Below are 25,825 nucleotides of genomic sequence, written 5' to 3'. Positions count from 1 at the left end.
CCCTGTCACAGGGAGCCCTCTGCTGCCCTCCTCCCCTGGACCGGTCCTCCCCAGGCAGGTTTGGGGTGGTTTCCAGGCTCAGCCTGAGGGAATCAAGGCTTTCCAGTCCAGTGGAGTTCTATCCTGGTTGAGGTCAGCCCATGGGGGACCCCAGAGAGTACATGCCCTTGAGATTTTCCCAGAATTCAGATTGACCCACCCAGAGCACTCTGTTCTCAGGTGGGTGTACTGAGCAGATGGCTGCGATGACAGACTCCTGGTCCTATGGACCTGGCTCCTGGAAGCGCAAATAACAAGAGAAATTTGAAAAATTTGGGGGGGAAAATTAAAACACACCAACTCAAACCAGCATACTGGCTCAGGTGAGTTAGACAGGCAGAGGAAAGGTCAGGTCTTTAGACACTGGTAGGCGTTACTGTGACATCAGAGACAATTTCACATGAACCAGGGACCATCTAATATCCCCTCCAGAGCATTCTCCACTATCTTTTCTGACTTTGGGCTGCCGGCTACCCGGGGATATTCTCCAAGACTCTTAGCACAACATCATGTATAGTCCCAAAAAGGACTTCATCTAGAATTTGGAATCAAGTAGAATGATTTTCCCAGATTAACTGGCATGCTCTCTCGATTCTAACAGGAAGAGCTAAGCAGGGGAGCTTGCTTCCTCTTTTGCCTTGGCTCCCAGTCACATTTCATGTTAATTCACCACCACTGCCTCAGTCCTTCCTACTCAACTACTTGCTGCCTCCAGGTTTCCTCAATCCTCACTTCAAAAACTTCCATTGGCTTAATCTGGTCTCATATGGCCTGTGTTGTATATTAACTCAGTTCCTTGTTGTTAAGAGGTGGCAGGTAAATAAACAATGAAGTTTCACTCAGGAAAGAAGGGTTAAAAGTGCAAAGTCTGGCCTGCATCTAGGGGCCACAGGAAATCTCCTTTTGATCACACCCTTATACCCCTAAATTCCCCAAGAACACAGAACTAGGTGCTCTCCTCCCTTCCAGAGGAGCAGGAACAGCTCCCTGGCTCGACCCTAGATCCAGCTCCGAGGGTGAGGGGAGGAAGAAAGTGTGTTGCTTTGGCACCTTCAGCCTTCCTGCTTGTTTTCCTGCCCTGCGGTGGGTGGAGACCTTTCTTTAGCTACAGTCTAAGGAGGGAAATGTTGAGGTCAGTTTCAGAATTTAACAATCAAGATCAGTCATAAACTCCTGAGTCTAGCTAAATCCGGCTCTCTAATCCTCCTTACTCCACTGTTTCTGGCAGACCCAGGATCTAGAAGTTTTAGCAAAAATCAGGAACAAGAGAAGACCCCAACCCTAAGACAGGCACTAGAAAATAGTGGTTAAAAGCATGGTTTGAGAGTCAGGTGAACCTGGGTTTGAATCCCAATTCTGCCACTCACTGGCTGTCCCTGGGCAAACCATTTTCACCTTTGAGCCTCATTTCCCCAACCTGTAAAATGGGGGAATAATGGCACCTCTCAACATTGTAAAGAGGCCAAGAAACTGCATCCCTACAGAGTACACACAGAGTGTGGCATGCACTTAATAATCTGTAGGGCTAATATCAGTATTAACGGTGGCTCGTGGAGCACAGGAGAGCAGTGACATGGCCCTGGGGAACGCCCCTGCTCCCTGTGACTCCAGGCTCCTCTAAAGGTCTGCTGACTGCACAGCTCTCTGCCAGCCTATCACCAGGGGCTAGCCTATCACCAGGAGTCTTGATAATTACAATGCCTTCAGCCATTAACGAGGATAAAGAGACCATTGGAAGACTTTTGCCTAACTGTGGTAACTACGAATCCAACTAAAAAAAATCCTGATGTGCCCCAAACCCCGTCTGACAACCACCCCCTACCACCACCAGCTCCCACCATCTCCATCTGCTACAGTCAGACTGTCTCCTCCCCTGTATGTCCCCTGTCTTCAAGCCTTTTCCACACTGGAGTCTCCTGTACCTTCAATGGTCTCCATTCACATCTGTTCTGCCCTTCCCCCCAGCAAAATAAATGTCCCTTCTCTTCCAGGAGCTGCTGGGGAAGTCCCCAGTTGACAGCTAGGGCAGCATTTTTCCAAGCGCGAGGAGCAGACTCCACCTGCACTGAATCACTCATGAGTCTCCACTAAGATGCAAATGCCTTCCCGTGACCCAGCGAGGCAGAATCTCCACAGGGTGGGGGTGGTGGGGCAGGAGTCTCTAGTTCTAACAAGCTCCGCAGGTGATTCAGATCCACACAAAGCACAAAAATCAGTGATTTTTCTTGAGTCCTTGCCAATTGCGGAAGTCCAGCTAGGACTAGATCTAGAAAATTCATGAAATAATTTAGCTGAAAGAAACTACACTCCTCATTTGTGCCCAGTTAGGACCACCCAGGAGATCTGGATCCCCTTCTTACTTTATACTGATAAGCTGTATTGCCTTAGGCAAATCACTTTCCCTGTCTGGGCCTCAGTTTTCTCACCTGCAAAAGGAAGGACAGGGCTTGTGGGGGGTCCCTGGGGCCATTCTGTTCTAACATGCTTGGAAATCCACATGGGTTAGGTTGATTTGTATGGTTGGCCTGGTGGGAAAGGAGAATGGGGGTGAGCGCAGAGGTCCTGTCCCTGCCTAGGTAGACAGTTGTTGATGTCAGAGGGGCACAGAGATCTCAGGTCAGATGGGGGTCAAGGTCAGTATCTAAGTGGCCTGGCCTCCGGGGACTGCGAGCATCTGGGCCATGGCAGAGTCAGGCCCTGATCCCTGGGGAGAAGAGGGAGCCCAGAAGGCAGGTCTTAATGTCAGGGCCCAGGCCCAGGTGACTGGCTCAGAACTAGGCTCTCCGGCCCTTACGAACATGAGAAAGCAAACGAGGAGCCTGCAGCATAGCAGGGAACTCAGCTCAGGGGGCTCCCTGGCAGGATGGCTCTATTGCACAGCTCCAAGGCGGTGGGTTGGAGGTGTGTCTTACAGAAGACAATTTACGAGATGCCCCCTGGAGCTGTGCCACGTGGAGGAACTGGGAACAGGTACCAGGGGCACCCCGGCCACCCTGGATCCTGAACTTAGGGCAGCAGGACGAGCTCCAGGCCCACCAGCTGCCTTGGCCCACGAGGGCACAGCCAGCAATGGTAGGGAAGGATGTTTCCCCACCCCTCCTGGTTGGGAACTGGAGGCCTGAGCTCAGCCCTGGGTGGCCACAACAGGCGGGGGGCGGGGAGGGGGTGGGCAGCAACAGGCTGGATGGGAACTTTCCTCAGATCTACAGATCTGCACCCGCTAATTACAGGCAGCCCCACTCACTTTGCCCTCTGGGGCCAGACTGCCCAGCCCTTCCCTGGTGACTCAGGAGCACTGCCAACAGGAGGGGAGGGCCCTGAGAAGATTCCAGGCCATTCAAAGGACTTGCGAACCGGTCCCAGGAGATTAGCATTGTTTTGCTAGAAGAAACGGTTGAGAAAGAACTTAAGAACCACTGAAAATTTCAGGGTTGCTCTGAATCCCCAAACGGCAAAGATTCAGGGCTGCACAGCATGGCAGTTGCTTTCACCAGCAATGACCTGAACCCAGAAACAATCAGGGAGGTGATTAATACCATCACCCGCCCTTGCACCCAAGGACACAGGACTTCAGAAGTCACAAGGCTCAAAGGACCCAAGCGAGGGGCTGACCTCCTCACAGGGACGGCACCTCCAGAAACGACCTGACTCTGGTGCAGGGCAACAGGGCTCGGCCACTAGACAACCTGAGAGCCCTGAGAAGAAGGGTTAGAAGAACCTTCTTCTAACCACAGGGTTAGAAGCAGCCAAGAGATTTTTCCATCTAACCCTTTTGGCCTGGGGAACAGCAGCTCACTATATTCCTAGGCTCAGCCCTCTTGGAGCTTCAACCCTGAGAAGCTCTGATTCCACCCCCCCAGAGTCCCAGGTGGAACCTCTTGTATCTTGTTTTTTCAACTCTTCAGAAACATTCTAGATTTAGATGAACTGAATCCCAACCTCCACACTCAGTGAGCATCCTTTGGCCAAACACTTAGGGATCCTGGTGTAACAGATGACGACTCACTCACAAGCTTTCAAATTCTCTTTATTAAAAATCTTTTTTGTTTTTCCTTTTGTAAAAACAAACACTTGAGGTCAATTATACAGATCAAGAAAAGTGGTGACGATTAATAGGACACACTCAACAAATTCCAATAGTTTACAAGTTCAAACTTAAATCAACTAATGGTTTTCTTTTTCTCACAAGCTCAATAATCAAACTCTGGTCCAGTTCAAGTATAATCTAACAGATCACAGCCTCAGACTGTCAAGAGAAACCTTGATACTAATGGCTGCTGCTCACACCAACACCAAGTTTACCAAATCCTTCAGAAATACACTGTGGATATACTTTATTTCAGGTGTTTACAATAAAAAGTACACAGGCCTTTTGTTATATTAACGCAGGGTACGAGTAAATGTGCTGCTCAAGATAGCAGCTGCTCTTGAACAACCTTTCCAGGGAGACATTTTGAAATCATTAACAAACACTGAAGAAAAGCTTAAAAAAAAAAAAAATCAATATTTTCCTGGTTGCTTTTAATACTGCATTGTGTATGACACACGTAGGAATAAAAAGTGCAAATTATAGAGTGGGTGAAACTATGCCAATGGAATTGTATAAAAATAAATAAATATAAATATATATTTACACACAAATACAGGACCTTTGATGACTTTTTAAATTAAAGGTTCTTATTAAATGCAAAGAGCTTCTCTCTCCTTCCCAGGGCCGTTTTCCAGCTTTAAAATAGAGGGAAGTTCGGTCTATCAGCAAGAGAGCCATTACATTACTAGGGAATATAGCTGTTTGAACAGCCATCCAGGTTTCCATGGAAACACTGCTTGGTGGGGGGGTGGTGAGCTGGCGGGGTCATCTTCCACTATGCTGGGAGAAAAGACTGCCAGCTTCTCTAAAAATGTACTTTTAGGCTTTAGGTTTTTCCCAGCAAGGTTCAGAGCGTTGGCCCCTGACTTCCCACCAGTGGGAAGAAAGACACATAGGGTCAAAGTTTCCGAGAAACAGAGGAGGCCGGTTTCTAGAACACCAGGTACAACCCAGAGAAGTCAGCCAGGGGAACAGGTCTGGGCTGAGTCACTGTTTTCAAACTCCACTCTCTTTGAGACACTCACCTTTCTGAGGCCCGCAGCTGCCTGATGCCACCGCTTCCAGCCTCCCTATACACCTGTTCAAGCTGGTCTGTTTGAAGCTTGCCTGAACTCTTCTCTCTCACAGGTCCCCAGCGGTTCTCTCCTTGCCGATGCCACCTGCCCCCAGGTTTACATGTGATCCTAGTATGTTCTATTTTCCCTTCCTTTCTGAGGCTTAAGTTTCTCACTAATCAGATGTCAGTGTGGAACTCAGATAATCCATCTCTGTACCTTCTGCTTTTAGTGCAGAGGACAGAAAACAGAATATGCAGTATAGTCTTATCTACCATAAAAAGAAAAAAAAAGCAAAACATTAAATTAAAACAAGCAATCTCATCCTAGCCTACCTATCTGTGGTCAGGAATAGAACAAACAGGAACAAACGTGTTCTAGGAGCTGAGCCAGGGCGGCCGTCTCCGGGCAAGTGTCTCACTTGAGGAAGCAGCACCAGGTTCCCTTCTGACCTTCTCAAGGGCTTCACCAGGTCAGCTGAGCCGCATTTCCCCCAGCACATTTTCCCAAACCCTCCCAATGAACCTCAGTCTAGACCCCAGCAGCCTGTCCTGTCCAGGACCTGAAAGCACTCAGCTTCAGTACCCACAGCCCGATGGGAAGGAGCTCTGCGCTTTGTAACATTTAATATCAAAGTCTGCACATGGGGTAAACTCTGAGATGCCTTTGGCCTTCTGCCCAACTGGAAAGGGCCCACCTACAAACACCTGGCAACCCTCAACGCTCCTCGGTCCTGCAGCCTTCCCTCTCTCAGCTGCCCCCACCTCTAAGAGACCATTTAAAGACCATCCCACTGTGAGGCTGCTGGTACCCAGTGTGCAGGCGCCAAAGGATGAGTCAAGGATGGACGCCTTTTCCTTGTTTTGGTGTCTCTCAAGCCAACCATGCACGGCTGGGAGACCAGTCTTCAACAGAAGTCCTGACCTTCTAATGTTTTAACTGGAGGGGGAAGATGCTTCTGTTCTCATTTTTATTTAAAGTGAATCTAGACCAGACTCAATATCCAGAGGAGAACAAACCCTGGCATCTCCTGAAATCAACAGGAGAGAAATGATCAGAGCTTCCAAAATAAAGGGCTCTTCTTAAATTTTAAGGCTTGAATCTGGTGGGCTTCTAGAACAATGGAGAGGACGAAAGAGTTATGAAAATCAGGGCTTTTCAAAAAGGTGGTTGAGCTAGAGGAGCTCTCAGCTTCTGCCAGCTTCTGGTGGTCCAGGGCTCCCCGCTCCGGGACCGTAAGACCCAACTCAGCTCCCCCACCCACCACACACAGGACGCCAAGCAGAGACGTGGTTCTCGACCCAGGAGTCTCCGTGAAATCTTTTTTTTTTTGGAGGACTCAGCCTGGCTTGACCTATCCTATCCCACCAAGAATTGGAACACTGTGAAAATCCCTGAGAAGTTGGATTTTATCGGCACAGAAGGAGGGAGTGAGAGATGGAGAGAAAAAGAGACAAGCAAATGGAAAAACTGTTCGAAGGAAACGCGGGTCACTGGATATGCCGGGGTGAAGGCTCCGGGAGGCGCTCCGGGCCTGTCGTGGGTCTCTGCGGACCGACTCGGGCACCGCCGTGGGCTCCCTGGGCTTCCTTCCTCTCTGGCAGGAAGGCCCCACTTCTCAGGCCCTCCTCTCCCCCTTCAAGCAGCGGTGTCAGAGCTTCTTCCTTTCAAAGTGCGGCACGATTCCGCTGTCCTGGGGCCGCGGGCTGCCCACCCGCTCCGTCTCCTTCAGGCCCTCCTCGGCCAGCTGGGACAAGTACTTCTGTGGTGGAAAGAGGGACAGAGTGGGGAGGGAGAAAGACAGTGGTGAGCTGGGAGGAGAGGAAGGGGCTGTGTGTTGGGCCCCCCTCTCCTCTCATCTTGCCCCCCTGGGGTGGAAGCCCTCTTCTCTCTCCTCAGATCCTTCCAGGGCCCCAGGACCCAGGCTGAGTGATGAGCTCCACCCTCTTTATGAGTTTACAAATGATTCATGGAGAAATGTAGGGAAGTGCAGATTCTAACAGCAAACACATCCATAGCCCTTAATCCACATCCAGCGCTAACTGCTTTTCTTCTATAAACTCATTTAACCCTCACAACTCTACTCGTAGTCCAGAATGAGCCCTAGGATCCAGGCAGCACGTCCACGTGTAAAAGGCAGAGGAAAGAGAGGGAGGCTGGAAGGGCAGGGAGGGGAGCAGCTCTGCCCCATACCTACTGAAAGACAAAACTGCAGCCCGACATCTGAGGCTCCGCAGACAGGGGGAGGGGGCTGCCTGCACCCCAGCTCAGAGCACCCATGTTCCCACTGGCCCCCAAGTCCAACTCGGTGAGCCTGTCAGGCTGCTCCTGAGGTTCTGGATTCACGGCAGCGAGAGAACCAGAAGATTCCCTAGGCCCCAGTTGGATATCCTCTGATGGCTGGGGCAGCCCAGGGCAGTGCAAGGAGTCAGCAGGGTTAAGTCCCTCACAGCGGTCAAGTGTGTGGGCTTTGCCATCACATGACCTGGGTTCAAAGGTTGGCTCTCAGCTGGCAAGGTCCCCAATATCTTTGACATCTGTTAAGTGTGAGTAATACAGTAACCACTATACAAGGTTGGTGTGGCGTCCCAGAGAGGTACCATAAGGCATCAAACATAGAGCCTGGCATGGAATAAACACCTAGCAATGTCACAGGCGTGAACCATCAATTACTCAATCACTATCCTATTCCTGGACATTCAGGCTGTTTCCAAAAATGTTGGCAATAAGTTATACATTTATTATAATAAATTAACTGCAATAAGTGCCCTTGTACATATTTACATATTGGTGAATTTATTTCTGTAGGTTAGATTTCTGTAAGTGGGATGGTAGGATCCTGGGCCATATATTGGGTTGGCCAAAAAGTCAATGCCGCCTTGATCGTAACTGGCACTGGCTGTCTGATTCTGGGAAAGTCACTCATCTTCTCCTAGCCTCAGACCCTAAACTGTTAAATGGAAGGATGCTATCTTCCTCTTTCTTCCTTCAGGGGTGAATCTGAGGGTCAGACCTGATGATGTGGGAGAGGTGATGGAGTCGACCTGGTGTCTCTAAGAGAGACTGGTTAGCTTTGAGAGGTGGGTGAGACTGATAGAGAGAGGTAGACTGTGGATTCGGGGGATCAGACTGCTGATGGAGGACTGGGCTGCTCCTTCATCTCGTCTTAGGGAAGGCAAGTGGGTAGGTGTACCGAGTATCGGACCTGGGGCTGAGCAAGCGTCTAGTTTTCCCACCTAGCACCTACTCCACCTGCTGTTCTGACCTGCTGAGGCTTCTCTCAGCGCACGAGAGTACAGCGAGGCTGCAGAGAGAAAATGAAGATTCCTACAACCCTACCCCCAGGAGCAACCCCTGCCCCCGCCTCACAGCCTTCCAGGGTGCTAGATTTACAAGCTGCCTGACTGAGGTGTTAGCCAGCATCGGCCACTCCCGTCTGAATTCTTCCCTTTTCGCACATGTAGCATGGAGTAGGGGTGGGATGGGTGCATCTGTGTGGACAGAGACAGCCTGTCAAGGCCACAGGCAGAAACCCTATCTGGGACACCTGTGATCGCGGCTCCCTGTTCCCCGACAGGTGCTCCAGGGAAACCTGAACTGCAGTTGGCGGGCATAAGGGACTTAGCCAGCGTCTGGACCTGATAGGCCTGGGACCACAGGTGTGGCCGTGGCCTGCTACTGGGAGGTGAGTCTGCCTGGGGGTTTGGCCCAGAGGCCCAAAACACAGTGAAGTCTGTTGCCCTGCAAATAGCACAGGGTTTAGAATTCAAGGAGTCTGCATTCTTCCAACCTTCTTGGGTGACCTTAAGCTGTATGTCTCCTTGAGGGTTACACAGTCAAGCTGAGAAGACCCGATGAGAAGGTTCTCATGTTGAGGTATCATAATCTGATGGAAAGACTTTAAAATGCATATTCTCAGGCCCCACACTAGAGACAATGAATAAGCAAATATAGGATAGGTCCAGGAAGCCACATTTTAAAAAGATTCCAGCTGAAGACCAAGGTTTGGGAAAATCAGGACCAGATGATCTTCAAGACCCTGTTCAGCTCTTCCATTCTAGAGGCTTCCTCTTGTTGTGGGTGGGTGGTGATGATGTCTTCAGGGTAGACAGCTGCCGTCAGCTGGCTCTGTGTAGCCCAAGCTGAACCCTTGGCCTGGCCAAGTCACTGCCTACCCCCTGGAGAGGCCAGGACCTGGGCCCCAGGCCCCGTGACTTTCTCGGTCACACAACAGCTGCTTTCCGGAGGGAAATCAAGAGGCTTAACTGACCTGAGTTTGGGCACAGTCAATGACAGTCCCTTGCAGATGGTGATCCAGGCCATGACACGAGTCTCAGTTCACAAGACCAGCTTAGTAGAGTGAAAGCAGCAAAGTGATTAAGAATCAGGCAATTTGGTTCCAGGCCTGGTAACTCACCATCTTGATGGCCTTGGACAAATCCAAGGCTTGGACTAATCCAAGGTTTAGATAAATTCTTGGTTTCTCTGGGCCTCAGTTTCCTCAATTATAAAATAAGAGAGTTGGCCTGTATCTGAGTTTTCTTAACTAGGGGTACACATTAAAATCATTTGGAGAATTTTCTCAAATTACATATTCCTGGGTCCCTCCCAAATTCTGCTGAACACTTGGCCTAAGTAGTACAAATACTTCTGAAACACTGTGTACAGGACTTTGGTTCACATCCCTGGCTAAGAACCACCAGAGCAGCCACTCTTTAACAATTAAACTGAACGGTACTATCTGCTTTGGAATTAAAAAGTGTCTGCCTGCAGTGCAGGAGACCTGGGTTCGATCCCTGGGTTGGGAAGATCCCCTGGAGAAGGAAATGGCAACCCACTCCAGTATTCTTGCCTGGAGAATCCCATGGATGGAGGAGCCTGATAGGCTATAGTCCACGGGGTCTCAAAGAGTCAGACACGACTGAATGACTTCACTCACTCACTCACTCACTCACTCACCATCACAAGGGTCTTCCAGAGCCAAGGCCTTATGCCTCAAAGAAGTAGTCTAAATTCCTTGCAGTTAGAACAGAAGGTACTTTGATATACTTACCCCAACCATCTGATCTACTATGATTTCTATTATATTACTAATCCCCAGCTTATACCAGAAGTCATAAGAAAATCACATTCTAACATGCTATATATTATTTAGGTATTTTTACAGGATATGTTGCTATATCTCATTGATTTAAGAAGTGTTTTTTCCCCACGTACGAACAGTTCTGAAATTGAGATGTATTTTCCAGTTGATGGAGTCTCACTGTTTAATCTGTAACATTTTTTTTCTTGTTAGTATCAAAAAATAGTGTTGTGTCTTACAACTGATGGCACCTTAGATTGGATGAAATATGGTATATAGAAAATTTTATATATGTCACAGTTAATATACAATGAAACACACTTATATTTTGCTTATCTACTACTCTAGAATGGAAGGTCCATGAGGGCAGGGGTTATTATCTGCTTTTTTTGTTGTATCCCAGTGTATCCCCAGTGTCTGGTCCCAGACGCTATGTCTTTGAAAACAGCTGCAGTATGAACACACATTTCAGTAGAACATAACAGTGACTTTTATCCTAGCCAAACATGGATACTAGCACAGGAGAAGAGAAACACAGAAATATCAGTATCTGAAATATCCAGGTCTTTCAGCTCCAATCATGGGCTAGGGGAACACTAACAAGTCATTCAGTCTAGAGGGAGAGGCAGTTGCCAAAAATATCCAACCCAAATAGAATGGTTTGTACTAAAGCGGACACAGATGCTCTGAGAGCATAAGGAAGGCAGCCACCATGTGGAGAAGTCTGGTGGAGTCAGGATTCAGGCCACAGAAGGAGTTTTCCATGTGATGGAAGGAGATATAACCTCACAGGAACCTAGCCCAGGGAGTGCGCGTCCTGGGCGCTAGGCAGGGAAGACCAGCGTTTACCTGTAAGTTCCGGTAATGGACGGCACTACGACAGTGACTCATCTTCGCCATCTCTTCACTTGTGTAGAACAGCCCACACAGCTTGCAATAAAAGCCGGTCCTGGGCACCACGAACTCCACCCCTGCAGAAGGATGGGGGACGGACAGGTAGGGAGTTTAGGAAGGTAGAGGGAGGCCCCTGGGGTCCAGACAACAGTCAGGGTGAAGTAGGAGCAACGCGATTCAGCCCTGGCTTGCTATTGGCTTGGGCTGGTTACCCAACTTCTCCAAGCCTCAGTTTCCTCATTTACAAAACTGGCACGAAGAAAAGAGCATCAGCTTCATTCACAGGCAGTGTGATGGGGTGCTGGGAAATTATATGCTTTGCAGCTGCCTTCCAGAAGTAGGTCCAGGCTCTACTAACATCAGTCTGCTTCCTGGGAAAGGAGGAGTAAGGAGGTTTCTTACATTTCACTGGGTGGATTTCCTTTCTCCACACTGTACGTCTCTCTGCAGCTGCTGTGGCCAAGACTCTGGAACAACACTCATTTTTGTTTGCTTATTTTACAATTATGTTCACTAAAAAGAATTTTTTAAAGATAAAAGTGAGGAAAACTCACCCGGAGTCATTCCAATCAAAATATTTTCTTCCACACTATATAGAGCACTTTGTGGGGTGGAAGAGGACATTTTTAATGACACCCTAAGTGTAATTCTGTCTCCTCCCTTTTTCATGTGATGATCTATCATAAACATTTTTCCATCTTTCTCTAGTCTTAAATCTGAACCATTCATTAGTAGCACTTTATTTATGATGCATTAAATAGAAGTTCCAGGATTTGGGGAGTTCTTTTGATTCTGAGGAAAGGAAACAGTGGCCCAACAGCCAGAGAAGTGACCGTGTCACAGCCCAGAGGATTCATCTTTGAAGGGGGATGGTGGCTGCTCTAGCCTACACCATAGTGTTTTGGGGTCACGGTTCTCCTCTTGAGGACACAGCAGAGTGGAAAGAGCCCAGGTCTGAGAAGGGGCTAAGACCAGAGGCTAAGAATCTGTGTAGCCTGGGGAGAGCTGGCTGAATCCCTCCTGAGCCTTCTGATTGAGGCAGCATCTAAAAAGCAGGGCTGAGGACTGCGGAGATCAGGACACACTGTGGAGCTAAAGGAGTGGGGCTGACCACTCGGGACACCCAGATGCGCTGCACCCCACTCCCAACCCCGCGCCTTCAGGCTGAGGCTGTCCCCTGTGTGCTGACCCCTCAGCTGTGCTTTGCTGCTGCCCATCTGGTGAGTTCTGCTGTGGATAGGGGGATGGTGGAAGAGCTGGCCCGACTGGGTGTCAGGGAAAGTGGGGCTGGGAGCCACACACGAGGCCAGGGCAGCTTTTTACAGAGAGGGGGACAGGCCAGGTCTCCTCCAAGGCCCTGCGTGTGACCACAAGCCCAGGCCCTCCTTCACTTTCCTTCTCCTGCCTCTAGAGACAGAGCTAAATGCACAGGAGACCCTGTCATCGAGGAGCAGCTTAGACTTCTAATTACAACCTTCCCCCCTTCATCCACCCCGCCCCCCCCTCCTGCCTCATTTCACAAAAGCCACTTATCAGCGTGGAAGGACGGGCCTGGAGGAAGGAGGGAGCCTGGGAGGCCTGCCTGCAGCCTGCCTTGACGGATGGCTCCTGTGTGTGTGTGTGCGCGTGTTGGTGGGGGGGAGTGGGCTGGCTGGCCAGTTCTAACTGCCACGTAGCAAGCCTGCCTGCCCTGCCCTCAGCAGTCTCCAGTGAGGTCCTTGGGTGAGGGACCCAGTTGCCCTGGGGGAGGCCGAGTGTCCTCCCAACCCGCACTGCAAAGGATGGGACCGTGCTGGCTTTGCCTGTGGGTGGCCGTCCCGCCCCTCCACCTCCCCCAGGCCCTGGCTCCTGGCTGCTGCTGGCAAACAGAGCATGAAGCAAGGCTCGCCTTCCTCCTCTGTGCCTGCAAAACACTTCTCCCTTCTGCTGCTGCTCCACTGGGAGCAGAGGCCCCCACTGGACAAGAGAAGGGCAACCAGAAAAGGGGAAGCACCCTCCGCCAGCCGCACCCCGAGGCCACGGGAGCAGATGCAGGCAGGGGATCAGAGCCTCTCCCTGAGTTCAAACCTTGTAGGGTCGGCCAACTGGGTAAAACCAAGAAAGAAGCCTTGGGTTTTCTGTGCAGATCCCACAAGGCCTCCGGAATCCGCCACGTTTCCCAAGAGGTCTTCAAATCCCTGCCCTGGTGCCCCCAGAAGGGGTGCGGCTGCCTCAGAAGCCACCACGGAACGTGAAACAGACCTGAGCTGGCAGCTGTGGCCTGTTTCAGCCCCAGCAGTGGGCATGGCTACCATCTGCAGTGTTTGGGGTGAGATTTCACTTGAACAAAGGCTTCTGCTGCCAAAAAACAAAAAAGCTGGAAGCCACAGTATACTGGAGAGAAAATGGAATTTGGAGTCAGACCAAGCTCTTTGACTTGCACTGTGTGACCTCAGGTATGTGTGCTAACCTCTCTGAGATCAGTTTCCTCCTCTGTGAAACAGGAATAATAATACAAGAAATGGTGTAATGGGGAAGCACATGCCATCTTGCCCAGGGCTCAACAAACATTAGTCCTTTATTAAACTGTTTATCAAAAAACAATAGCAGACATGTGTGAGGCTTTTCTCCACCGAGGCCTTCTGGCCCTCCAGCCTTTCACCAGAGCTGCCTGGAGAACCCGGGCTCCATGGCTGGGCAGCAGCTCTCTTCCCGGCCCCCACCGGCCTCCGGGGCCACTCAGGCAGTACCAGGTGGTCAGAGACAGTGATGAGGAGGGAGAAGCTGGGGCAAGATCCCCAAACGCCTGGGAACTCACCCCTGAGTCACAGGAGTTGCCTGGGCACTTAGAATGCCAACACCGCCTCAGGACACCTCTGGAACGTGAGGGCCCAGGGAAGCACAGCTTGAAGAAAACACAGCCCCAGCCCCAGAGAGTTCTGCAGCAACCCGGTCCTCCCGTTTTTCAGCCTCTATTAAGTACCATAATTAAAGCAACATCTGCCTTCTAATAATAGCTCCCGCCACGGGTAATTACAGCCCTGTCATCCCAGCACAGCCTGTGATGGGTGGAGAGGGGGAGCTTTTGTAGGCTTCCCTTTGGTTCTGGGGAGAGCTCAGGCCTTGGCGGGTTCAACGCTGGCTGGGGTCACCCAGAGCTGGCCAGAAACCCACGGAGCTGCCCTTCCCCATCCCCATGCCCAGCCCAGCCCCTGAGCAGCAGGACTTTGCCTCACCTCCTCCTCATTCTACCTCCCTGCGCTCCACAGGGACCAAGCCTGAGTTGTCCCCACTCCCTAGAAAGTATCTCTGCAGTACTGACAAACCATGGAGGGTGAAGGGTTATGCACCCCCAGTGAGAGAAGGCAGAGTAGGCCTCAACAACTATTTCATAAATTAATAATGGTTTCCCTGGTGGCTCAGACAGCAAAGAATCTGCCTGCAATGCAGGAGACCCGGGTTCAATCCCTGGGTCAGGAAGATCCCCTGGAGAAGGGAATGGCAACCCACTCCAGTATTCTTGCCTGGAGAATCCCATGGACAGAGGAGCCTGGCGGGCTATAGTCCATGGGGTCGCAAAGTCAGACATGACTGAGCGACTTTGAGAAAGAGAAAGAAACAAATAATAACAATAGACAACTCGTAATAAGTACCTCCTAGTGAAAGAGACTGAGACCTTACAAGTACTCATTCATCTAATCCTCAAAATAACCCTACAGGGTAGGCGACTATCACCATCCCTGATTTACAGATGAAGAAAGCCAGGGAGAGAGGTTAAATCAGCACCTCTTTGACCCCCAGCCAGCTGGGATTTGAACCCGGGGAGTCAGATTCCACACTCTGTGCTCTTAACCACTGCGCCAAAATTGCCTCTCCTCCACTGTGCTGCCTGAGTGGCAGGGCAGCCTGGTCTCCAGTTAGAATTCCCTCAGTTCTGACCTGAGTTTACTGTGTTGCTTTTGGGCAGCAAGGGGCTTCCCTGGTGCCTCTGTGGTAAAGAACCCACCTGCCAATGCAGGAGACCCTGCATTGGTTAGATCAGGTTAGATCCCTGGGTCGGGAAGATCCCCTGGAGAAGGAAATGGCAGCCCACTCCAATATTCTTGCCTGGGAAAACCCCTGGACAGGGGAGCCTGGTGGGCCATAGTCCATGGGTCACAAGAGAATCGGACATGACTTAGCAACTAAAAAACAAAAACAACTCTGGTAATAAGTCTCTGGGCTTCAGTTTCCTTACCTGGCAAATGCAGAAAACAGTATCATATGCCCCTCACCCCCACTGAGATTAAAGAAACAATAGGTCTCAAAGCTAATCAGAGACTATCATCAAGCATAAAAGTACAGTCTGTAATAGCCCCAAACCAGAAAAACCCAAATGCCCATCCACAGCTGAATGAATAAACAAAATCTGATCTACCCATAACCACAGTGCTATACTCAACGATAAACAGAAACCAATTATCCATACACCCAACAATTGGGATGAATCTCAGAATTACTATTGAGTGAAATAAACCAGGCAACAAGAGTACATACTGTATGATTCCCTTTATAGAAAATTCTAGAATGCAAACTAATATTTAGTGAGAGGAAGGAGGACAGTGGTTACCTGGGGACTGGGTTTGGGAGGGAGGGGTAACAAAGGAATACCAGGAAATATAGGGGTGATGAGTATGTTCACTGTCTTGCTTGCAGTGATGGCTCACAGGTGCATATGTGTCAAAATTCAGGTTTTATGTGCACGTCATTAACCTCAATTATACCTCAATAGAGCTGTTTTAAAAAATAAAATGAGCTACCATTTTCCTCCAATAGGTTAGTAAAGATTAAAAACTGACAAGATCCAAAATTGGCAAGGATGTGGCGAAACGGTACTCTCACGTGAGGTAGTGCTGAACACTGGTATAATCTTTCTGGATAGCAATTTACTGGCAATTATGAAAATTTGAAATGCAAATATTCATGGACACCCCCCTCTCCCTTGGGCTAGTATGTTATCCTACAGAAACTGGTTCACACACAAAGGTGACAGCACGTGCGGAAGGCGGTAGAGCGCACAGGCAGCGTGAGCGTGGTGCTAGGAGTCAAAGTGCCGGGGTCTGAATCCTGACTCCAGTCTGGGCTGTTCATTAGCTCTGTCACCCTGCATCTCATCCTAAACCCCTGGTGGCTCAGTGATAAAGAAACTGTCTAAAATACAGGAGACATGGGTTTGATCCCTGGGTCAGGAAGATTCCCTGAAGGAGGAAATGACAACCCACTCCAGCATCCTTGCCTGGGAAATCCCATGGACAGGGGTACCTGGCAGACTACAGTCTATAGGAGCGCAAGAGTCAGACATGACTTAGCAACTAAACCACCACCATCTCATTTCTTACCTGTAAAATAGGGCTGAAAATATTACTGACCCCATAGGTGTTTTGCGAGTTCAATGGTAAATGAAAAAATAAAAGCCTAACTTTTATAGCATTTTAATTAATAATTTTAATTTTTGATAAATAATGTTACTTTGTACTTTCTCACTTATATTGTTCTTTTATTCTTGGCTGCTTAAAATTTCTAACATTGGATATCTTAATTTTATATTACAATCCTTAGAAGTAGATACATAAGAGAAAGGTATTATTGACTTTAAAGATGGGAAAACAGGAATAGGTTTGTGAAATAGTACACCTGACAGGACAAACATTTCCTAATAAGAAAAACAAGTCTTTTTGCTCTGGCTCCCACGGCAGTGCCATTCAAATATATAATACTTTTAGAATGTAAGAATATACTCTGTAGAAATACGTGAAATGTTTGGTTATGGATAAGTGCTAAACCATGATGGGAATCATATTCTACATAGTATTGTTGTCAATCTAATTTTTAATGGAAAAGAAATTAAAGACATTCTGAATGTTCACCAGTAGAGAGATGGATCGGTAATGTATGGTACAGCTTTTAAGATAAAATATTCGCAGTAGTTAAGAAGAATGCATTTGATGTGAAGAGAGCTCTAAGATTCACTGTTAAGGTATAAAAGCAAACTGCATAACATTATATGTAGAGTTTGATCCTGTTTTTGTGGGAGAAGAGCTATCCATGGGTATGACTGTGGTGACTTTTGGAGAGGGGGAGAGACTGGAAGAAGAGAAACAACATTTAAAGTTTACTTTATATGGGTTATAAATTTGTTATAACAATCTTTCACACTTTTTATAATAAAAATAAAAAGAAGACATAATTATAAAGTAGCAGAATTATTTTTAATTTCTGCCTGTGTATGTCATACAGATTCCAAGTTCCTGGATACCAAGAGACTTGTGTTCCATTTCTCGATGCCCCTGCCCCGAGTGCCTCACACAGTGCCACATTATCCAGGAGGGGCTGCTGACTGTCTGGCACCTTTTTCCTGAAAGGCAGCCTTTGCAACTATTTTCCAGAACCCAGGGCCTTATTGCAATCATCTTAGTTCATTCTAAGGTCAGTAGTATTTCCGTTTTTTTTTTTTTGAAATTTTTGTCCTGGGGCATGCTGGATGCTATGTGGCAAACTCCTTGTTTTTTTCATTTTTTTTTAAAAAGGAAGTTTGCTCTTTGCATCTGACTAAATGGCACACTGGAGGACAGAAAAAATAAGGGATTTTTATACAGCAGATGAAAAGGAAAAAAGAAAACTTGACGGAAAGGGTGAGCCTCCATGCTGCCTAGCTCCTTTGGGGCTCATCGGCTTGTTAACGAAGAACCTGCTCTGCTGTGCTTAGTCGTGTCCGACTCTGCAATCCCGTGGACTGGAGCACCAGGCTCCTCTGTCCGTGGGGATTCTCCGGGTAAGAATACTGGAGTGGGTTGCAATGCCTTCCTCCAAGGGATCTTCTTAACCCAGGATCAAACCCAGGTCTCCTGCATTGCAGGCGAATTCTTTACCGTCTGAGCCACAAGGGAAGTTCATAAATACTGAAGTGGGTAGCCTATCCCTTCTCCAGGGGATCTTCCCAAACCAGGGATCGAAAACCCAGGTCTCCCACATTGCAGGTGGATTCTTTACCAGCTGAGCCACCAGCTCATAAATAGTGGAGTGGGAAGCCTGTCCCTTCTCCAGAGGAACTTCCAGACCTAGGATATGAACAAGGGTCTCCTGTGTTGCAGGCAGATTTTTACCAGCTGAGCTCCCAGGGAAGCCGAAGGACCTGCTGTGACTGGAAAAAAAATTCCTGGTTATGACTTGTCTGAGGCCATGCAGTCACCAGCACGGGAAGGACAGGGACCCAGGGACCCCTCTATCAACTATAGAGTGCGTGCTCAGTTGCTCAGTCATGTCCGATTCTTTGCAGCCCCATGGACTGTCCATGGGATTTTCCTGCCAAGAACACTGCAGCAGGTTGCCATTTCCTCCTCCAGGGGATCTTCCCGATCTAGGGATCGAACCCACACCTCCTGCATTTCCTGCATTGGCTGGTGGATTCTTTTACCTCTGAGCCACCAATGAAGTCCCCTAAACACAGTCTATTCAGTATCATTGCCTCAGAGAAGCTAGTCCCTCAAAGAGGAAAAAAAAAGCAGCGTTGTTTGGAGAAGTGCTGGGGCCAGGAGGGCATTTCTGTTGACTCTGTGGCGGCTGGTGAGCCGCCACTACCCTGGCTGAATAAGGGCTGTGCGGTTAGGAATGAAACATTTCCTGACAGGAAAAACAAGTCTCTTTGCTCTGGCTCCCAGGGCAGTGCCGTTCAAAGTCTGGCCCCATAAGCTATCTTGGTCTACTATGGGAGACTGAAATTGCAAGAAACTTTAAAGCTGCAGGTTAATCTGGGTGATTGCATCAGACATTAATACTACAACAAAATGACAAACAGCCTTCTCAAGCTCTTAGACATTATTACAGAACTATCGTCCCTTGGAACTGAATTCTCAGAAGGGACTGAGTATCTCACCCACCTAGAGGAATGCTAAGTTCACTGAACACATCCTCTGGTTCCCAGGAAGGCAAAGAAAGGGGCTGTTTCAGTTCCACTTCAGCATTTTCCAGTGACCTCATGTCCAGAGATTTCATTTCTGAGTACCTGGAGTTTTCTGCAAAACATGAGCCGGGACAGAATACCAATGAAACACAACCTGCCTCCAAGAATCCCTGCAATTCTGTTCCTTGCACTGTGTGATGGGAAATGGTCCTGGGGCTGCTTAATGACATGAGACTAGGGCCAGGGCTGCTAATTAGAACCAAAATGCTAGAATAAAGAGCTTTTACGGCTGCCAAAAGAACGCCACACACAAGAAAACTTGGCAAATCTTTGCATTGGCTCTGTGGGGGATGGGCCTCTGATGCCTTCGGTTGGAATGATCCACCCCCGTACCCCCGATTCAGTATCACTCCATCTCTGCAGGCAGAAGAATCACTGAAGTGCAAAAATTGTGCTGACGTCCACAGGAGCACCGAGGCGGGCAGAAGAGGTGATGCCATTCTCACCCCAAGCCTGTTGAGCAGTGTTATTAAATATGAACTCCAAACACTGGGAAAGCTAATGAGCCATGAACACCAGTGCATGTCAAGACCTATACTACAACACAGAGGAGGTTCAATCCGAGCAAGGTGAACGGCACTCACTCTTCCTTTATTCTTGCTTTCTCTAGACACAGCCCAGGCCTCAGCATTGCTCTAGCAACAAGGCAGCTCACGGCAGAGTTTCCATGGAGGCTCAGATCCACACAGGTGAAAAACAGCTCAGGTCAACTTGACATGGAGGGAAGCCCAGACCACCTGCTCACCTACCAGCTTGTGCCAACCAAAGAGCACTGGGTTGAAATGTCTATTTTTAAGCCCTTCCTCTCTATTTTCTGCCCTGGACTCTTATCCCCACTTCCTTCAAACTCTGGAATACCACAGGCTTTCTACAAAATGAATTTCTAGCTATTTTCATTGGGAGAACATGGAGGGCCACGCCTCTCCCCTCCCCCCACAGCTCTTGCTGGATCTTAGTTTCCACTTGGCAGAGAGGACTGGGCTTAGCCTATTTTAAACTCTGTCTTCATGATGTCATAGTGCCAGGCACAGACACAACATCACCTCCAATGGAGGTGGAGGAGATCCCGAGACAAGTCTGGTTTCACCATCAGACCCTGGAGAAAAGTGGGTCTGAGGTGGTGAGAAGGGAAACCAGCCAGGCACCTTCGTAAGCCCATAAGCCCGTCGTTCTGCCCTCTGCCCATTCCTTTCTCTCCTTTCTTGGCCTCTAAAGCTCTGCCCCCTCACTCAGGCCTCACAGAAGTGTAACGGCCTGGGTGGTCCTCTGTGGCGCAGGCAGGAGAGGCTGCTTGCTGATCCCCAGGAACCAAAGCTCCTTTGAAAAACCTCAAACACTTGCTAATTTAGTTGTCAGAGTTCATCTGGGCTCCTGTCAAGGCAAAGAAGTACGTCTCATCTGAGTCTGCTTTTCAGAAAATATGTGGTCCCCTATCCAACGTCCCCTACCTAAAAGCTAAGAGCTAACCACTGCCTCAAAGCTCTAGCAGTTTAACCAGGCTTTTCAGCTTGCCTCCTGCACCAGCTTTCACGCTGGCTGAACCCTGACTTCTGTTGGTTCCAGCCTGCACTTGCCCACACACTGCTCCAGGGAAGCAGTGGTCGGATCAACCCAGCCGCACAGAGAAAAAGGGAGGAAAAAGGGAGGTAGTTACCTGGGGTCGACGCTCCTTGGCAAGCCTGGCTTTGGAGGTCGGTCTCGGTAGGGGGGCCGGCTTTCTCCTCCAGGGGGCTGCCTTCACCAGCCCCATCTTCGGGGGTCCCCCTGGCCTTGCAGTCATCGAGAAATGGGCTGGGCTGCCAGGCCCTCTCCTCTGCTGGCTTGGGGGAAGACATTTGCAGAAGTGGAGGGGCCAGACGAACATCTGAGCTCTCTCCTCCCTTTGCGGGCTTCTCGTAGCAATCTGAGCCCTCCAGGGAGAGGCCTGTCTCGCATTCAGCTGGCTTCCGCTCAGCATCCAGATTTAGGCCAGGCATCTCCACGTCCATGTCCCTGGGACAGCCCGTGGAAGCAGAAGGCAGTTCTTCGGGCGACTTGAGGCTGATTTCCGCAGCCCCGTTCCCGATGGTCTTGACTCCCTCCTTGGCGAAACCTTTGGTGAAGTCCAGGTCTAAGGCAGCTGTCACACAGGGACATATTTCTGCACAGATTTTGTCCTTCTGGTCTATGGGCACAATCTCCTCCAGTTCTGGGATGTCTGGTTCCATGATAAAATCTTCTTCCTCCCCTACCTCATCCACTGTCACCAACTCCTCCATGTTCGTGGGGTACCAGCTTTCACCCTCAGCCTCACTTCCACTCTCTGAATCCTGCTCCTGAATAAAAATACGGATGGAGGTTAGAGGGTGGCTAAGGCCTGGTTCTTAGTATTTAACCAGAAGAGGGTGCAAATCTTGACCATAGGACCCCTCAAACTGGAAAGATGCTGCACAATCTTACTGCTACCTGGTAATTAGGAGCTGCAAACCATTCAATCTCTCATCACTGATTCATCCTTAGGATGGGCCTCAAAATAGCACAGGAGTTGGAGTAAGCCCTTAATGCTTAACCCACCAAGTAGCACAAAGAATCTCAACTCCTGGTACATAACAGGTGCTCAATAAACAGACTGGGGTTTTTCATTTGTTTTGTTTTTAGCTGTGAGTAGCTTACATTTTTATTTGGTATTATGGCTTAGAGGTGCTTCTGTAGCACAGAATCTACATCTCTACCATAACTACTAACGCCCATGCAGGATTCCAGTCAAAGTTATTTAGCCCACTTCCTATCATGAAGCACTCTATGGCGGTGCTTAGCCACTAAGTCGCATCTGACTCTTTGCGACCCCGTGGACTACAGCTGATGGGATTCTCCAGGCAATAATACTGGAGTGGGTAGCCATTCCCTTCTCCAGAGGATCTTTCTGACCCAGGGATCAAACCCTGGGTCTCCTGCATTGCAGACAGATTCTTTATCACCTGAGCCACCAGAGAAGCTCCACATACTTCCTATTAATAGATAATAATCTCTGCTCATCTTTTTATGATTAATTTATAGAAACTTTATTTTGTTAAGTTCTGAGATAGTTTCTGAATGAATGAGTAAGTTATAAGCTCTAAATGCATCAACCTGCTTGCAGGGCATCACTAAATGTAACTGCAGCGAAGTCCTTACAAGGTCCCCCCAAACACCTTCTCCCAGCAAGGGTACAACCCTCCATAGTCACAGTTCACAATTGGCTCCTCCTGAGACTTTCCCTTCACGTCCCCAGCAGCCCAGGGGCCCGGCAGCCAGATTTAGGAGATCAGCTTCCAGCCAGTGATACTCATCTCTCTGCCTCTTCTGACTGGAAAGGCACGAAGCTGGCCATGATCCAAGGACATTTCTTTTCGCTGTGGCAGCCCCAGCCCTGTGACTGGGTTTTTCATTTTAAATAAGTAAAATAATCTTTACAAGCACAGTAGATGTTTGGTTAATCCCAGCGTCAGGGCCTACTGAGGTCAGGGCCCTAGCCTGAGTACCCAAAGCCCCCTTGGGCCTGCAGCCCCTCCCCAGGACCTGCCTATTTTTGGAGTCTGGCTCTGTAGCCTGGAGTCTTTTGTGGGCACATGCTTTCTCTTATGAGCTCAGCCAAGTTACTGAAGACGGAGACAGAGCCCAGGCAGGTGGTAAAGATCTTTTCAATAAAGACTGTGCAAAGATCCCAGGGGAAGCCATTACTCCAGAAAGTGCTGGCTTCATTCATGGACCCACAGTTGGGGTCTCAGACACATGCCATGCAGCAAGCAGGTCATCCCCAGGCAGCACGGGAAGGCCGATGACTTGGGGAGGCCTGTGACTTGGTGACCCGGAGCCATTGTGCCAATGTGGCGACACTGCCAGCATCTGGCACAAACTTTACCTTCCTTGCCCTTCTGTTTTCTGTATCGGAGGACTCTGTTTCCTTCTCTTGTCTGCCCACTGATGGGGGACTCTCTTCCATGCTCTCCTGTTCCTCTTTTACAGCCTTAGCAAAGGAAGCACAGAACAAACCAAATCGATAGTGAACAGTGACGGAGGGCACACCAGGAGAAAAGGAACATACAGAACAGCTAATGATGTCAGATGCATTTCACAGACATCACTTCCTTTATCCTCACAAAATCCCTTGGAGGCAGGTGCTGTTATCATCTTCTTTTTACAGATGGGGACACTGAGGTTCAGAGAGGTTAAGTAACTTGCTCGAGGTCACACAGACACAGAGGCAGAGAGATGTTTCACTAACGTTTTCCCTGAGGACTTTAGGGAGACAGAAATCCCTGGCAAATTGGGTTCTTTTTGCAGCCGTGATATCTGTAGACAGTGAGTGTGAATAAAGGGGACAAGGGGAATCTGACCCTGGGGTTCATAACCATCATGGTGACGTCTCACCAACAGATCTGTATTAGCCATAAAAAAATCACTTCCAGGCCACTTATGGTTAGGAAGGGTGTTGTCACCCAATCAGGGCCCCCTCACCTCACTTTTGACTTATCTCTGTCCTAGAGTTATTGCCCCAGTTAGCTATCATTTCCCTCCTTCCTTCCTCCCATCCCTTCCCTCAGATTAGGTCCCTCATGCTAGCACTCATGTCTGGGAAACTGAATAACTGAAAGCAGGTGTTTGCTTTGAGAATTAGGGTCTCTGACCCGCCTTTAAAACAGGGGTCAGCCAACTCTCATCCTCAAGCCAAATCTGACCCAGGGCTTCTTTTCTGTGCAGTCTGTAAACTAACAATGCTTCTCACATCTCTAAAGAGTTGCATGCTAAATGACGATACAAGTACCTACATAATATCCTTAATTTGGCCTACTTGCCCACATGGCTGAAAATAATTACTCTCTGTTTTTTGTAGAAAAACACTTGCCAACCCCCAGTTTAGAAGCTTGAGGAGGATATTCTCCCATGACTTAAACTTTGGGCACCAAAGCAATGAGTGTTCCCGGATGTTCTTGGGAGCAAGTTGCATTTTCTCGACAACTCTGGCCGAAGTTGGCTCAAAGTAAACCACTCTTGCTCTGATTTCTTACGAGCAGACACACCTCTCTTTGCTGACAAGGAGCCAGCCCGGCTAGGAGCTCAGGGCTGACGGGTTTAACTAGTTATGACCGGACAGGGAAAGACAGTTCAAATCCTCAAGTCTTTGCCTTTTCCAGTGTTTGCAGCAGAATCTCTGCTCTAGTCTTCTGAGCTGACCTGAGCTCAAAGCAGCTCCAAATGCCTTTTCAGCCCTCAGAAACCAGAGCTTCTACCAACAGGGGGCCACTTTTATTTTCTGTCTTCCCGAATAAATTACCCACCGTCCTCCCTTGTCAAAATAAACAGCCTGTACCCTTCCCAGGCAGTTCCTGCAGCCACACATCCAGATCAACACAGTAAAGAGACTCCCTCCAGTTCTAGCTGGGAGAGGCAGGGACAGCCGGCCTCTGAAAAGCCCCTCGCCAGAAGGACCCCCTGCCTTTCGTCCCTGCAGGCAAAGGAGACACCGGGGTGCCTTTTAGGGCATCCCTAGACCTGGGACCATTTCCAGGTGACAGCAGCTTATGGGAAACAGACAAAGTCAACCAATGCACTCGCGCCTCCTCCCGCCCCCTCATCCCCACCCACCAGCTCAGGGAGCAAACTATTAGGTCCCGACTACTGCAGGCAGCGCTGTCACCACAGAACCAGGGTCACTGCTAAACCACCTACTAACTGGTCTCCCCCTTCTGCTCGGCAGCTTCCTCCCAAGTGTGTTCTCCCCAAGGTCCTCGGGAATGATGATTCCAAAATGTAAAAATGATTATATCCTCCCTGCACCTTCTTGCCTAAAAGCTTCATTTCCTTCCCCTAGAACTTAGAATAAAGACAAAACCCCTCAACCTGCCTGTAAGGGTCGGCATGATGCAGACCTCGTTGACACATCAGCCTCACCTCCCACCATTCTATCCCTGGCTCTCTCTGCTCCAGCAGCACTGGCCTCCAGCCACAGGGCCTTTGCACATGATATTCCCTCTGTCTGTTCTCCTTCCTTTTGACCCAGTAAATACCCACCATTCCTTTCAATCTCAACAGGCACATCCTAAGCCAGGAAAACCTCTGGTTTGTTAAAGGTACTAGTAGCACTGCATCCTCTACCTCCTTAACACTTAACACTCATACTCATCTGTTCAATGAAGGAATTATTTGATGAGCATGTTTTTCATGAGACCATGAGCTCCGTGCAATCAAGAGTCATTTTAGCGTTGACTTACAACTGCAGCCCGAGTGCTAGATGCTCCATGAATATGAGAATGGAGACTGGTAGGAGAGGGTGGAGTGAGTAACAAGTAGACACCTGCCACCCAGCAAGCATGGGGCTCTATCTCGGCTTTGAACTGAGCATGAGTTCTTTTGATATTTCTCTCTCCTGTGGATTGTTTTTCCTGCGGGCCATGCTCTGGGGACCCCTGGGGCTCCACCTGACCTACGGACATGTTTCATTTTACACAGTTTCTAAAACATGGGAAATTTCACACAGATGTCTGCATCTGGACTTTGGTCTTGCTCTAAGAAAAGGGAAATCAGACAGCACAGGGTATGTGTGCCTGCACGGCAGCCATAGAAAAGAACTAAAAAGTGGCTGGCCCAAAATACAGGCCTTTCCTCCTTGGTCCACCACGTTCCCAGCTCTTCTCCCTGGCTTTGGTCATGCTACCTGGTCTGTGTCA

General features: G+C 49.0%; 1 protein-coding gene across 1 annotated transcript in view; it reads right to left on the bottom strand.

The window, feature by feature from the left end:
* Window positions 1-4,097: 4,097 nt before the first annotated feature.
* The window catches only part of RBM20 (RNA binding motif protein 20), a 197,859-nt gene continuing 176,131 nt past the window's right edge, over window positions 4,098-25,825 (bottom strand). The window contains exons 10-14 of the mRNA XM_065923305.1: window positions 23,020-23,124; window positions 20,794-21,454; window positions 19,057-19,191; window positions 11,117-11,238; window positions 4,098-6,946 (exon numbers count right to left, since the gene is read on the bottom strand). Coding sequence (XP_065779377.1) covers window positions 6,836-6,946; window positions 11,117-11,238; window positions 19,057-19,191; window positions 20,794-21,454; window positions 23,020-23,124 — 1,134 coding nt within the window. The 3' untranslated portion in view covers window positions 4,098-6,835. The remainder of the gene's footprint in view (window positions 6,947-11,116; window positions 11,239-19,056; window positions 19,192-20,793; window positions 21,455-23,019; window positions 23,125-25,825) is intronic.

Source organism: Muntiacus reevesi, chromosome 2 (genome assembly GCF_963930625.1).
Source record: "Muntiacus reevesi chromosome 2, mMunRee1.1, whole genome shotgun sequence".
Classification (NCBI taxonomy): Eukaryota; Metazoa; Chordata; class Mammalia; order Artiodactyla; family Cervidae; genus Muntiacus; species Muntiacus reevesi.
The sequence above is the reverse complement of the archived record's forward strand: the minus strand, read 5'-3'. Positions and strand labels throughout refer to the sequence as shown.